We start from the raw sequence: 16,111 nt of genomic DNA, 5'->3' as shown, positions 1-16,111 counted from the left end.
CACACATACAAAAGTATATACATTTAATTTATTATTGGAGCAATTTCAAATTTTGCACTTTAGCAATTTATTTGTGACACCTTTTTCTTTTGAGGATGCTTGTGTGAAGAGCCGAATAAAATTTTAAAATGAAAATTACTGAGCAGCCTAGTGACATCAGGAGACAGTGTATTGCACTGTGTGGATGTTTAAGTATGAGATGTACATGTAATGTTTTTCTTTATCCATATTGACAGAACTTGTACACAGAGGCAAGGGGGTTACATAGAAAATGTTACTAGTAAGCATGAATATGAATGCATGTTTAGACTAGGAAACAGTCCAGGATTGAATGTTACCTCTGAAAACGAATGTAAAGTGTTGTCAAAATAAAAAAAACTGAATGAAGAAGCACAATAACTTCCTCTCCTCCAAAGATATCAATACACAACCACATCAAACTCTATTTACAAAGATACAAACACAGTAAGAAACAATTTAATAATTTCATCCTTTAACTTATAAGGACTTCATCAGAACTAAAAGAAATCTTTAAAAGCACCTTTCTTATATACCATTGCAGCTTCAGGGTGCGTCAGTATTTAATGAAAATTAAGTCCTCTAACATGTTATCCATTCCAGAATCCTTAAAAAAAATTAGTAAAACATACCTAATCACGAATGACAAAATAAAAGAAACCTAAGCCATGTACATCCAAATAGCCAAAGCTTGTTAAAATAATTTGGGTTGAAAAGACTATACATATGGTGATTGATAATTGTGATAAATGTGTAGGAAATATGTTAAATAGCAATTGATATTGCTGCTTTTCAAATGTGCTATATTTTTTATCGACAGCATACTTAACTGTGCTTCTGTGTGGCTTATCTATTCACAGATGTTGATTGTCAGCCACTGCTGTAAGTGGGTACAGAACAGATTCAAAACATTCCTGATGAAGTTTAATCATTATAGTCACTGTTCTGAATATTGCTGAATAACCTGAGCTGCCATATTCAGACTACTGTCAGTAGTTTGTTCGTATTTTGTTGGCCTTAAAATGTGTAGCTGGTATTTAGTTTAAAAGCTGGTGTGTTAATTTTGGGTTGGCTTCTTCAGTTAAAGCAGCCAGAAAAGGGTCGCAACCTCAAAAATTTTTGACTATCACTGAAATATATTTGCTGATGTACCTCTTCTTTATATAACGATTCATTCATGTTCTGTCTTAATTTCCAGATGCTGGCAGGCATTCTGTTCTGCTTCATAAGTCCATCTTTTGTGTACATACACAGTCTGACAAATCCAAAATGGTGTATTAAGGTTAAAATGTGCTGTGATTTGCCTGAGAGGTTCTTGGTGGAAACTTTGATTAGCAAGATGAAGGAAAAAAATATGCTGCAATTAGTTTTTGACTAAAATACTCAGTGCTTAGAGTTCTAATGATTTACTCCAGGCTCAGCAGGTATGTGTTAACAAGAATATTAACATGCGGGTCTTTGAATTTCAGGAAGCTATTTATAATACTGATTAAATGAAATGCAGTTTGGAATTCATGTGACATTATGTAATCAGGAGAATTTCACTGTGACCATATCTCTTGACTGTCTGTGATTTTGAAACCTATTTGTGATATTGCCTAACATTTTTGCTAGGTCTCTCATAAAATTTTTGATGTTATATTAAATCACAGAGGATAATGATCAATCATTAATGCAGACATTAGAGTTTCATACTTATTTTTCAGAAACTGCGTATCGGTTCAAAACCTGTTGTTCATGTAACTTTTTTAAGCCAATTAGTCATATTTTAAAATTGCCCCTGGTTTTCGGCTTTTGTACCTCCATCATTTTTGGCTTTGTCCAGAATATTTGAGTAAATAAGGTAAGAGATATCCAATGGGACAGTAAGCTGTTAATTTCTAACCTCGTATTGGATAGTCATTGTTTAATGTCATACTCTGAGTGCATCTCCAGGAATGTGGTACAGTGGGCATTAGGCTGACACTTTCTCATTTCTAGGACTCGTTGTTTTACTGGCATCATTCTTCAGTTTGTTGGCAACTTGACAGAAGTTAGCACAGTGGGCAGAAAGCTAAAACTGGTAACCTCTCATATCATTTTAGTATTGTTTAATGGCATTGTCTTTTGGTCCTTTGGTAGCTTGCCAGAATAGAACACGGTTGTTAGCAAGCACTATTAAGCACGCTTAAATCATTTAACCGGACATGACTTTGAGGCAATTTGGAATTTGGGCTAGGCTTCTGAATGGTCTCCTGTACTGTGTGTGCCTAGTATCTACTTATGAACCTGTGTGTGTGTGTGTGTGTGTGTATGTGTGTATATATATATATATATATATATATATATATATATATATATGTGTGTGTGTGTGTATGTATACAAATATATATATATAACATTGATTCTGCACTAATGTAAAAAAAAAAAAAAAAAAAAAAATCATTAAATATTTTTGAATTGAAGTTAGAGCTACTGTTCCATGAGATTAAAACTAACACTTTACTAATTAGCGAATTATTTGCAGGGCTAGTTAGCTGGCAGTATGAACATTGGCCCTAGACTGTCACTGTTGAAGTGATACCCCTACCCCATGTGCAAAAGTGGGAAAAAGTGGGTTGTAGGTGGATGGACTTGATATAAACTAGTTTAAATGGGATGGTGAAGAGATTAACTATTTAGAGGGTTACTCTTGCAATTGTTAATAACTAGCAATAATAAATTATAAAAATATTTCAGACTATATTAGAAAAATAAATAAAACAAGTTATTCTTTTGTATGGAAACTAGATTAATTTTAATCAAAATGGAAGTTTCACCCAGTAATAATATACATTATACAGATATCTTCTTTGAGTGGCCGCAGTGGTGCAATGGTTAGCATTGTCACCTCACAGCAAGAGGTTCTTCTGTTCGAATCTCAGTTGGGGTGCCTTCTGTGCAGAGTCTGAATGTCCTCTCCGTGTTCACATGGATTTCCTCAGGTTTCCTACCACATTCCAAAGATAAGCAGTAGGTGGATTAGACACTCTAAACTGGCTGTAGGTGAGAGTGTGTGTGCGAAAGTGTGAATGAACTACTGCTGCAGGGCTAGCCACCTGGTGGTGTAAACCTTGGCTCAAGATGATTGTCACTGTGGAATTGACACCCTGAATGCATGTGCAAAATGGGAAAAAAGGGGTTGAGGATGGATGGGTACAGATATCTTATTTACCGCCATGTAAACAGTACACTAAACAATTTAACAACATTTGTTTGAAGTTCTGGTTAAGCAACAGCAGCAAAAACTACTCTGTACAGCATGCACAAATCATGAATAATATGTAGTGGTTATTAAATATTTATTTAAAAAAAAAAACAATAATCCAATCAGTTCTACTTAAATAAGATATTAAAAACATTTAGCAACATTTTATATAGATGTCTAGAAGTAAAAGCATGGCATTTCATTTTATTCCTTATAGTATTTACACCAGAATATATAGACATTCCGACCTTTACAAAGATGTTAAGCTTGAGTTGAGTTATTGGAATCAAATGATGAGAGTCTGTTTAATGGATGATTATGATATGGAAAACTGGCTTACTGTACAAACGAGTAGATATTTTTTAAACTTTGAAGTTTACTTAATAGCAGATAAAATTTAAAAAGAATACCCCCCCCCCCCCAAAAAAAAAGTATCTTGAAACAAGTGCTGGGACAGGTGATCATATTTATACAAAATGTATAAATTAATTAGGAGCTATAGATTTTGTAACAAGATCACTATCAAGATTATGATCTCCAAATGAGTAGCTGAACATTAGCTACATTACGTACAAATGATTTGAATACCCTCATAAAAAACACTTCTTTATTTTGGAGCTTATTCTCTTGGAAGTTTAGCATAGATTTATCACTTCACCTAAAGTTAATGTCATATACAAAAAAGGAAGGTATTGTGTGGAGGTGTAAACTCTGTAAAGCACATTAGCAGTATAAGGTCTACGATTGCAAAGTTTTAAAATCTGTATCTTTGGGGGAAAAGTTCAATGTTTTCTGCAAAGACCGAGGTGTAATAATGTCATACTAACTGGTGTTATTAAATGCTCTAATTCCTGGATGTTTATCAAAGTCTCAATTCCCACTTCTCTGGAGCTTATTAATAGTAGCCAGGAAAGTTACTACAGTGAACTGGAAAAGTGAGATTATACCTTCATTTACAGAATTTATAAATACTGTTGCTTTTGTGCTGTAAACAAATGCTGTGCTACCAAGATAAAAAACAAACCATAGAACCATAGAATGCATTTAATTGTGGGATACAATTGAACGCAGCAGAGAACTGTTGATCTATGATCAGCTTATGGCTGTTTAATGTCATTATTAAAGTATATAACAGGAATTGATGTAGACAACTATGTAAAGAGTTTTATGTTAATGTGTTTATATATATATATATATATATATATATATATATATATATATATAAAATGTGTGTGTTTAACATTTCATTTAACTACTGACAAGGTATTACTACTATATTTTACATGTATTTTAAGAGAAGTTAACACAAGATGTTTATTTTTCTTGCCCTCACCCCTGGTTAAAGAAAGTTATTATATGTAGCTAATGCTGCCAACTTATGGTAATTTTTATTAGGCTGTTTAATTTTAAGTTTTTGTTTTGTATTAATGTACATTTTTTATTATGTGAAATTGAAACTTTTTATACTGTATCCAGTAGTGATGATTCTTACAAACCAGTTTATTAACAGGGCTTAGAGTGATGGTTTTGATAATTTAGGTATTCTTATTGTCACTTTTACTCCTAGCTCAGTGTTACTTACTCTGGCCCCTTAAAGTATCCCAAGAATACATTTATTGTGGTGAGCTATTGCAGAAGGGGCATTGACTTGACTCACCACACCAGCAGATAACTTCATAATCTCATTGTACCGTGAAAAATATTTTTCTAAGAAAGTATAATTTCTAGATAATGTTATTGTTTTTGACATTAACAGCCTACTTTCATTTTATTTTTTTCAGCCTGTTATCAACATTTGTAGACAACATGAAATTTGATGTAGAGTTTACCTTTAATCGTTTACCTCTAAGACTGCAACATCGAGCTGCAGAAATGGTGAAAATGAATAAACTGAATGATGTCCTTTTTCCATCCTTTTCTTATGGAAAATGTATTCTATCGCCTGATAAAAAACTGAAGTAAGAAAAGGTTTACCCTCCTTTAATTGATTGTCTTCCGTTTGATTTTTCTTACAAATTTGTGTTGTATGTTTGAAGTATTTTTTTTTCTAGAATGAAATGAGACACGAGTGTGATTTTTTTTTTTTAATATCCCTTTGCCATATAACTTTGCTTCCCTTGATCATGTGAACAGGTTTGCTTCATAGCCTGAGAGGGCTACATCAAGCATCACACATGATCTGCAATAAATAAATGAATTCTTCCATTGAGAAATTTTACTACATTTAATGAAAACCAAAGAACGCTTTAAGACTCATTAAACAAGATATATTGTTTATAAACTAAATGCAAGCATTAGATTTTTGAAGAGACAACTCTATAAGGTGCAAATTTGTTTTCTAGAACAGCATAAGTAAAACGAGGGAGAACAAATGATCAGAAGTAGCTTTTGAGACTAGTTTCACTAAATCTGTTCTACTTAAGCCATTCAAAGAAACCCCAACTATGAGGAAATATTGTATACTAACTTTTTAGAACATTTGGGAAAATTTATATAACTGAGGGTGACTATGGTTTTGGGGGAGGCATTTACTCCTATCCAGCTTAACTTCAGCACAACCATGTTTCACTGAGCTGTGTTTTGCAATTATATGAACAACCGATAAAAAAAAAATGCAGCAACAGTTTGTCTTTATTTGTTGGGAGCTTCTGCTACTGGCAGTGTCACTAAAACAAACTTTTTAGCTAATTTGAGGGAGACTGTTAACCCAAGGTTTGTAAAAGATGAGGTTTTCTTAGTGTGCTCCGAGTATGATGGTTGCCGTTAAAATGTTCATATCTATATATATATATATATATATATATATATATATATGCATACATACATACATACATACACATACACACGGGCCTTCTTCTAAATTTTGAAGTTTCAAAACTTTGAATGTCTTATGGCCGAGACCATAAGATCGTAGTCTTGAAACTTCAAACCTTTTAAATAGAGATCGCCATACAGAGCGGAATGGTATATTTATTATCTTCCTCACTGTAGTGCAATCTCAGACTTGATATATTTCATTAGCATTTGCTGTGGGGGGGGGGGTGCAGGGGGCCTGCCCCTCTGCAAAAATGTAAAAAAAGATTTTCTTGTTTTTATTTTTTTATTTAAATTTCGAAGTTTAAAAACATAAATTTTATGGTCTCAAACATAAGAAATTTGAGGTTTTGACACTTCAAAATTTAGAAGTAGACCTATATATATATATATATATATATATATATATATATATATATATATATATATATATAAAATGTGTGTGTGTGTGTAAGAAATCAAACCTTTTTTTTTACGTTTAAGCCCCCCTTGACCTCAACATTCCCTGCCAATTAAATATACCAGCTCCAAGATTGCACTGCAGTGAGGGGAAAAAGAAATTTCCTGTTCCGTCAATTTTAAACCATTTTTAAGTTTCAAAACTTTGATCATATGGTCTCTGCCATATGAAGATCAAAGTTTTGAAACTTTGGTAATTATAGATAGGAATCAGGAAAATTTTTATTTTTTATATCTGTGATTCTTGTTTTGGCATGAAAAAACTGAGGTATAGCTTGACAATCTGATATGCTAAGCTGCAGATGGCTGTTCGTGTGTGAACAATATACAACAAGATGAAAGTGCAAAAGATTGATATTAATCACTTTTTATATCTGGGTTCAGACTATTACTCTAGCTCTTCTAATTACAGTTTTGACCTCTACTCTGTTAGGCCCCAGTTAGCAGGTAAGAATTTTCCTCTCAATGAATGAGCTTTAAGGTAGACATCTGTTTTCATGTGGGGTTACCGAATTACTTTGTTCTTGTACTGTTTGTTGCTGGGTTGTCTGTTTGGATCAGTGTTGAAGAAACACACTGCTTTACTGGCATATGGGGTAGTAGTGCCCTGCTATCCTTCTGGCAGTCTGTCACAACTCGGATCTCCTTCCACTGTCTGTCTTTGATGGTGAATTACCTGGCAGGACCAAGATAAGCCCTTCATACTCTCTGAGAGAGCCCTTTCAGTTTTCATGTGCCAGTCAGAGAAGGGTCTATTAGGTTATTGCTTCTCTCTGTGTGTGATTTCAGCTGCAGAGCTCATAAGAAACTCTTTTTTGGGCTTTATTTCCTCCCTCTGTCTTTTTCTATAATTGCTTGGATAGAATATTATGCCGATCCACTTATTTTTTCTTGTGAAAATTTGATTTATTCTTTAGGGTGATTTATCTTACAGTATGTCTTCTACTATTAATTTTAAACTCTTTCTTGGTTTCTATGTGGGTTTAACCCCTTTAAAAACTGTCTTATGGCTATTTCTGAATATTAAACTGAATTTCTGCATTAAGGCCATTTTATTGCTGTTCCTCTCATGGCCTTTTGCAGCTAGAACCATGACTTATCTGTGGCTGTTGCTTCCATTGACTAAAAGCTTCTTTTATTTTTTTTCTTTGGGCTATAATTATTTGCAATCCTAGAACACATTTACATTATTTTAAAAGATGTTTTGCATTTAATTGCGATTTTGGAGACATTATTTGGGTAACATTTCTGGCAGGAATTTTACTTAATATTAAATTTAATTCCTGGTCTATGACTATTTGTAGATATTTCTATTTATGTAAGGCTGAAAATAGCCTTTATTTATATTGGGGGTCTGTGTTGGTGTGTTAATTATACTTTGTGTTGTGGTGCTGAAATTGCTGTCTTTTTTACATGATACAGTAGTATAGTTTTTATATAGAAATGGATATAATTTTGCTATTTAGTGGGAATTTAGTGGGATTTGTCCTTTTTGTACCTGGCTTATCATGTAATGAGTACTTATTATTGATCTGGCAAGTTTTTGCCCCAGTCTGGATCCATTCATCCATGCCCCCCCCCCCCCCATCCCCACCATCTTCCCCATCTGCACCTAAAAAATGAAAGAATATATCAAAAAATATGTCTCAGCATATGTCTTCTGATTCCACAGTAGCCTTAGCTTTGGGCATGCTATTGGACCGTTCACCTTCCGTTACCTGCAGGTAACCTGGTGTGGTTGTAATATCACAACTGTATGTGACACAAGAGTTGGACACCTCCTCTGGGGCTGTGTACATATCATCTGCAGGTATGAGAGAACCAAACCCTTTAGGTGCAAAGGAATTTAGGGGTTTAGAATCTGTTGCCAGTATTGATACTTTCCTACAGAGTATTCTTCCAGTAGTGTAGAGTATTCCAAAAAGAGAAGAAAGATCTAGGAGGTGATGGGACAGCAGTCTGTCTTTTTTCATAGGATCATAGGGGGTGCTAGGTTAATGGCCCTAGAGCTTTTTTAAGCCAAAACATTAATTGAATGATATTCCCAATTATTAATTCTCATGGGCTAGAATGGCTTTAGTATATGCCTTTGCCTTAGGGTACCTGCAAACTGCCTCTGTCCATATGGGCCACAGGCAACAAGCCGGGGTTAATTTGCGATTGATGTCCATTGGTCCAAATTGAATTTGAATAGGCTTAGGGAAGTGCTCTATTTCACGTGAATGGGGGAGCCTGTTTCAATAGATGGGGTAATCTTTGAGACCCATACCTGTCCCTCCAACATGTTATTTTGTTAGAGATGAGGTTTAGCTCTTTAGATTGGGTAATTCTAGTGCTGTTTGTTTTGTGAATGTGAAGCAGATCCATCAAGGCTGGACTGGACAATGTCTTGTAAGTTAGGCATTGATTGTCTCTCAGCAGTCTGTAGAAGACCAAGTACAGGGACAGGGCTTTGAGGAGGTCTGTATAGGACATATTATTTACATCCTGTATTCTGTGGCCACTCCAGCTGTTGCAACTACCTGGTCATTGTACTTGTTTATTGATCTAATAAGGGCTGACTGTAGTGGGACTAGGATTTCCTTAGACCTGGATGCCATGACCTTACTTACAAGTTGGGCCATATTGAAAGATTTTCTCACTGCCATGGACACATGCTGATCATAGTTCAGGTTACTATCAACCTGGGTTAGGGGAGTGTTATGAGTGTTGCAGTTTTCAGGGTTGGTTGCCTTCCCAAAGGGTATAATTACTTTTTTAAATAAACAGTTTTAGGCCTTGCTTCTGGCACCAGTTATTTGTATGTCAGACCCACCTGAAGGATATCTACATATTTGGGATTCAGTAATTACACCCAACTTGTAGTTGTCAACAGATTTGGAAGGCCCTGTACATTTGCCTAGACTTCAGAGAACTATAATCTAAACAGAAGAGGTGCCAGTACCAAGCCCTGTGGAGCAACAAAAGTAACAGGCCTCTTGGTAAAGATGGATTCCCTCACTCTAATTTCATATGTTCTGTGAGCCATTTGGCTGTCCATCGTATGATGTAAGGATTTATGCCTACATCTGTGAATTTATCTATAATATCTGAGTGATGTATTGTGTCAACTGCCTTTGGAGGGTTAAGGTAGGCAATATGTACCTTTTTGCCGTCATCCATGGCTCTAGTGACCTTCTTGAAGTCTACCAAGTTTAGTAAGCATGATCTGCCCTTGACGAAACTGAACTGAGATAGGTCCAGTGTTTGAAACTCTCCTGTGCCTTTGTTTATCAGGTCCGCAATAATTATTTCTTGGCCTTTCATATAAGACTAGTCAAACTTATGGGTCTATAGTTCACTGGGCCTGTTGATGGCCCACTTTTGTGTTGAGGGATGACCTTTGCATTTCTCCATTCCCACAAGGATGAGGCCTGTCTACAGGCTGTGGTTGAATAGAGATTCTAGTAGACCTGACAGATCATGCTTCAAGTTATTTGGGAGACATCCTGGGATATTATCAGGACCCACTCATGCAGTGTTATTAACTCTGGAGAGTGCCATGAGGACCTGTTCTTTAGTGATAGTTGGGGAGAAATTATATTGGGGATATCCTGGCAGGGGAACTCGGGGGTGATAGGGTGATGAAATAGGAGCTAAATTTATCAGCCAGAAAATTGGCTATATCCCCCTTTTCTGTATCGGAAGTTCATTTACTATTAGTTCAGCACACTGTTGAGTGTACCATTTTAAGGCATCATGCCTAACTGAAAAATGCCTTATGGTTATCTTTAGCCAGACAGTCTATTTCTGCCTCAAAGTTGGCATTGGTGGACTTGATTAATCCCAGAGTTGCTTCTTGAGACTGATGATGGTGTTTTTTTTAATCATTTGGGCATAGCCTTTCCTGTTTTTGTGCAAGATTTCCTTTCTATTGTTGTACAACCTCTTTATACTGGGAGTTCACCAAGGGGGCTTGCTTTTGGAGTTTGTCCTATGTTTATTTTTGTTTTATACTGCTGTTTCTATGCAGCTATTTTACATACTTGTATAGGGTTTCTCTAAACACTTCCACATAGGCCACTATGTTCCCTGAGTTTGGCGGGGCTTGGAATTTAGCTATGCTATCGCTTAATAGGAGGTAGCTAGCCATGGAAAAGCTGTTTAAGTTTTTAAGGTTTGCTGGAAGTTCAGCCTTTATATTTATTTCAAGAGTGACCTTTTTATGATCTATGCTGGCCATTGAGGACATTATACAAGGTGGGGTGCAGTGTTCCCTCATATTTGTGAATACAGGTCCAGGATATTTGCACCCCTAGTAGTTGTGCAGACTAGCTGCTTCAGGGTGTTTGGATTGACAAAATCCAGGCATCTCTGATCCCGCATGTTAGTGGCTGTGTATGTATCTCAGTTTATGGTGGAATAGTTAAAATCATCCATGGATATGGTGTTGGGCTGAATTGTGATCAACTCCAGTACATTCAAGTATATGGTATGGTTATCCTGGGTTAAAGACGTATAACTAGCAAGGATATAGTGTTGAACCTTACCTAAGGTTAGTTGGATATGGAGTAGCTCAAGCATGTCATATTGACTTGACCAGTCTTGAGGTGTGCTTAATTTTTATGTAGATTTGATATACCTCCACCTCTTGTCCCTTCTTGTACGGTAGCTGGTCTAAATGTGTGGAAGGTATTATAGCCTTGTACTGCATGGGTCCCTTCCATGGCTTTAAACCATATCTCAGTAACTGCACAGATGTCCAGAGTGTGGAGCGCTTCCAGTGAGTGGAGTTTCATGTTGAGACTCCTAGCATTGAGCAGTAACACGTTTAGTTTATATCTTATGTAGAATGTACTGCATTGAAAGGTTTATCAGTTTTGGCATTGCCTAAAAAAGGCACTATAGGGGTGGATAATGTTTTGGCCAATATCTGAAAGTCCAGTGGAGACAGGTATAGACTGTCCCTGGCAACGCAACGTGGCTTGTTGATCATGTCCTATCAAGCTGACAAATGTTGGACCCCCTTACAATGACACCAGTAACTAAGCCAGTTGTTAAAGTCAATCTTGTATTTATATTGTGGTATCCTTGGAGAAGGTAGAATGCTGCCTCAATGCTAGGCTCATACATACCTGGGACACACAGTCTGAAAGCTGTATTGTGTCTCTCTTCAAATAGTCCAGGGAGGTACATCTAAGGTCATACCATTATGACTCTGTCATAGTCCATGTATTTGTGGTTCAGTGTCTTGGCAGAACCATGCCCAGATAGGCAACTAACAGTATTTGTCTCCTTGGTCAGACCTATGAGGGGTCATGAGTATGTCTCACAATAGTGTATCCACTGATCAATATGTTGTGTTGTGTGGCAGTTTGCCTTAAGGAACTAGATGTTGAGATATTGTGAGATGTGGTTGTGTGTGTCCTGGTGAGTCTTTGTAGAGTGTTTGGGAGGTTACTAAGGATGGTATATGCAGAGGTCTTTGAGGTCTGGGTAGATTGCATTTAATAACTAGAGTATATGTGAGTTTTTATGTCTGATCCAACCATGGTAGGTGTACTGTGTTACTGAAAACCTGTTTGGGGATACCAGTGTCTGTATGCAAGAGCTTTGCCTCCAAAGACGGTGTAATTACAACTCTCACATATTGTCCGTTTGCTTAAGAATGAGGTGGTTGTCAGTAAACCTGAGATAATTGCTACATTGTCTCAGGATACCCATTTAAACCAGGCTGGCTACAGAAACCATGGGAAAATGCACATCTATGACAGTGGATCCTCTTTTTTGTGGTCTATGAGGGGTGGTGCTATCAGGGTTTGAAGTTTTTGGGCTGGGATGATTGGTCTAGGATTGATCTAAAACACTGTTTAGGTAATGCTTCTCAGCAGGAAAATTAGCTGCTGTACACTCAGCTAGATATTATTTTAGTTGCCTACTTCTTTGCAGGGCACTGCAAACCATTACTACACAGCCCAGCACAGGATATAGGAGATGAGTTAGAGTGGAACTGAATCTGGAAACTGTAAAAATGGTGTGTGTGTCTGTGCGTGTGTAATATATACAACGCTCAGATCCTGCAACAATTCACAATTCTCTCACTATTGTGAGTGGATACTACTAGACTAAGATTCCCAGACCAAGTAAAATACAAACAGTAAAAAAAAACTGTAGAAATTAAATAAATAAGGTTCAGATCCTTCAGCAGTTCACAAGGCACTCACTATTGAGTGATAATATAAAACAAGACTAAGGTCCTCAGGTAGAGTGAAATACAAACAGAAGAAAATACAGTAGAATTGTAATAAATGAGGCTCAGATCCTGTAGCATTTCACAATGCTCTTACTATATGAGCTCCCCCCGACTAAGTAAAATGCAAACAGTAAAAAGCAATAGAAATGAAATAAATTAGGCTCAGATCTAGCAGAAACTATTCACAATTCTCCCAGTACTGTGAGGGATACTACAAGACTAATGTTCCAGACCATGTTAAAAATGCAAACAATTGAATTTTGGTTAAAACAAGGAAAAATTCAGAAAAGAAAAAATACGCAGTTCATACTAGTACTATAAAAAATTGCAGTGTGCACTAGAAAAGCTAACTTCAATTTTAAGAGTCTAATGCGACTGTCTTAGTTTGAGCTATCAGTGGCCAGTAGCCATAGCACTAGAAGGGTCTTGCAGACTATAATTTACAGTAGGGGTGGGCAGCTAAAAAGGCACCATGTTTAAATGCACAAGAATTGGGCAGGTGGGCTGTCAAAAATCAGTGTAGTTAAACAGCAGTTTTAAACTCAGAGCTCATGTAGCTGAGGACTGTTTCTCAGCTCCTCCCACTAATTAGTTGGATTAAATTCTTTTTCAGTCAATAAATGCATAACAAATGTTTCCTAACTGACCCTAGCCAATAACTCTTAAGACGTAAAGGAAAAAAGACGTTGCAGTAAAACAATTTTTAAAATACAGCAAATGTAATAAAATACCAAAATCAAAAAGTAATGGAAATGTCCAAACCTTAAATGTGGAAAATACACAAATCAGTGCAGTCCAACAGCAGTTTTAAATTCTGAGCTCTTGTAGCTCATCTGAGATGGTTGCTGTGGCTATAGCGAGATCCATTGTTCACTCAGTTTATTGCAGGGTGCATACCCATGTTATATATAAAGCAGGTACTTCCATCGTCAGTCAGCCTACTAAGGACATCCTTTTTCAAGGGGATCCTGTCTGAGGGTTATGATCTCTCTAAGTCAGATTAGTCAGGTTCCTCTGATGATGAACAGGTGCAAGTATCCAAACAGATGTTTTCTTTTTCCAAAAATGTTGAGTAGATTTAGAGATGTATTTAGCTGGGAACTATTTTTATCTGCTCCTAAGATTAACAGCATTTATGATCTCTCGGAGTTGAGGCTCCAAACATTGAGACTGTTCCTCCATTAATTCCAGAGTTGGAGGATGTCTTCAAGAGAGCTTTGTAGTTCCCCTCTTTGTACTGTCTTTGCCTAAGAAAGTGTTAAATTTAGGGTATTCCCAGCTTTGCCTGGCCTCCAAGCCTCTTCGTCTGCAGACCTTCCTTCAACATCATCAGTGACATTTGCTAATGAGAAGACCATGTCTTCTTCTAACCCAGTCCCTCAAGTTAAACTAGGCAAGTGGCTAGAATCTCTGGGAAAGAAGCTAGCACAGTCCAGTGTGATAGTTTTAAAGTGTTTAACTACCAATGTTTTATGCTGAAGTTTGTTGAGATGCATGTACAGTTTAGATAAGTTTGCTACATTGTTGTTTGCAGAGCAAAAGGTTTGTTAGATATTGTCTCCACTGTTTCTCAATAAAAGATATTTTAAATAGTGTGTTGGAGGGGGCAGATTTTATTTCTAGAAGTGCAGCATAGTCTGTGGTAATTAGGTGATATGCTTGGTTGCACTACCAGAAATTTTCTGATGAGTTCAGAAATGAGATTTTGAATTCTCCTTCTGAGTCTGATTGTTTGCTTGGTACAGCAGCCAATCAGATCTTTAACACTGGGATGAAAGCAGTAAATTGATAAAAGGAATGTTGAAAATGTTTCATATTTCCAGGTTCTCCTGCTTTAATCAAGACAAATTTTAGCAGCCTAACAAACAGAAGTCCAACCAAATCAGAACCAAGGCAAAAAAGAAGAAACCGCAAGATGACATCTCCACCAAGCCAAATAAGAAGTTTTTTTTCCTAAATAGGATATTCTGGTTTCTACTTATGGCTATGCTGAGGTGCAGCAACCATTTTTATCAAATCCCCTGTCAGTTGCCTCATCTCTTAAGCTGACTGTCAAAATGGCAGCCTGGCCTTCAGCATTTTCTGACAAATGGATGTGAAACATTACTTTCGGGGGGTTACAGATGGCAGTGGAAAGACCATCCTCCTCCAGTGGGGTTGGGTTCCTCTTATTCTTCGGACCAAGCTTGTTACTTCCTCCTATTCTTTATAAATTCTGGATGCAGAGGCCATAGAACTAGTCCCTCCTTTGGAAAGAATAAGAGGTTGCTACTCCAAAATTTTCTTAGTTCCCAAAAAAGAGCAGTTGTAGAGACCAGCATTGGTCCTTTCTTTTCTAAATACATTTGTCAAGGTCCTCAAGTTCAATGCTTCACGAGCTTTGGAATCTGGGTCCTTTTCTAGTGGCATCTGACAACACTACAGTGATGTGATACCTCAAGAAACAAGGGGTACAAGGTGTTACCCACTGTGTCATTGGCAGTGATAGCTTGGGAGTGTCTCAGTATTAGAAAAAAAAAAGCAAAAAAACTTTTGTTATATATTATCGGCTGTGCTGGTTTGGCACTTTTATTATTTTTACACTAGTGTCTCAGTATTCTCTGACTCTGCAGGCATCATACATACCATCAGAGGAGAACATTGTGGCAGACTACAATTGCAACAATTTACTTGGGCCCAGTTAGGCCAGTTATTGAATATAGAGACCCCTTTGGTATGTATCTGTCCAGACACGTGCAACAACTGAAACACTCACAGAGATACCCAACTAAAATGAAATGAGGCCTAAGCAACATGCCCTACATGGACTGTCTCAAAGCCCAGTCACTATACTTTGTATCCTACAGACTGCTAAGTTGTGATGTGTCTGGCATACAAGACATCCTCTGACCTGTTACTGATGGATTTATTGCACATTAACAAGTCAAATGGCATCAGAAATGCTCAGTCTAGGGATCTAAACCTCTTCTGCAACATCAACAGAAGGTTTAGAGGGACAGGTGTATCTCACAGAGGATACTGCTGTTGTGGAACAGACTTTCCATCCACATTAAACAAAGTTCTTCACTGTCCATATTCAAGCACAATGCAGGTCTATGGATGGGAAACTGAAAATTTACCCCAGGAATGTCTCCTGTACTACTAAAGGGCAAAAGCATCTCCTAAATCCTTTATCTCATGTATGGGTCCCCTCAAATTATCTATGGTATGATCTCAGGTATTCTCATTAGGGGTAATACATAATTATTACTATGGGATGAGTAAGGCCAGTCTGTAAACAAATGGGATAAGTTATTTCGAGCAGAAAAAAGGGAAATTGGCTAGGCTTAAAAAGGCCCATAAGGGCAGCTAGCCTAGTACTT

General features: G+C 36.9%; 1 protein-coding gene across 2 annotated transcripts in view; it reads left to right on the top strand.

The window, feature by feature from the left end:
* The window catches only part of MOV10 (Mov10 RISC complex RNA helicase), an 892,455-nt gene that overhangs the window by 538,925 nt on the left and 337,419 nt on the right, over window positions 1–16,111 (top strand). For both annotated transcript variants that reach the window (XM_044076939.1, XM_044076940.1), the window contains exon 9: window positions 5,026–5,202. In XM_044076939.1, coding sequence (XP_043932874.1) covers window positions 5,026–5,202 — 177 coding nt within the window. The remainder of the gene's footprint in view (window positions 1–5,025; window positions 5,203–16,111) is intronic.

The sequence above is a fragment of the Protopterus annectens genome, chromosome 7.part0 (genome assembly GCF_019279795.1).
Source record: "Protopterus annectens isolate FY-2018-M chromosome 7.part0, PAN1.0, whole genome shotgun sequence".
Classification (NCBI taxonomy): domain Eukaryota; kingdom Metazoa; phylum Chordata; order Ceratodontiformes; family Protopteridae; genus Protopterus; species Protopterus annectens.
This window is presented reverse-complemented; position numbering and strand designations above follow the sequence as displayed.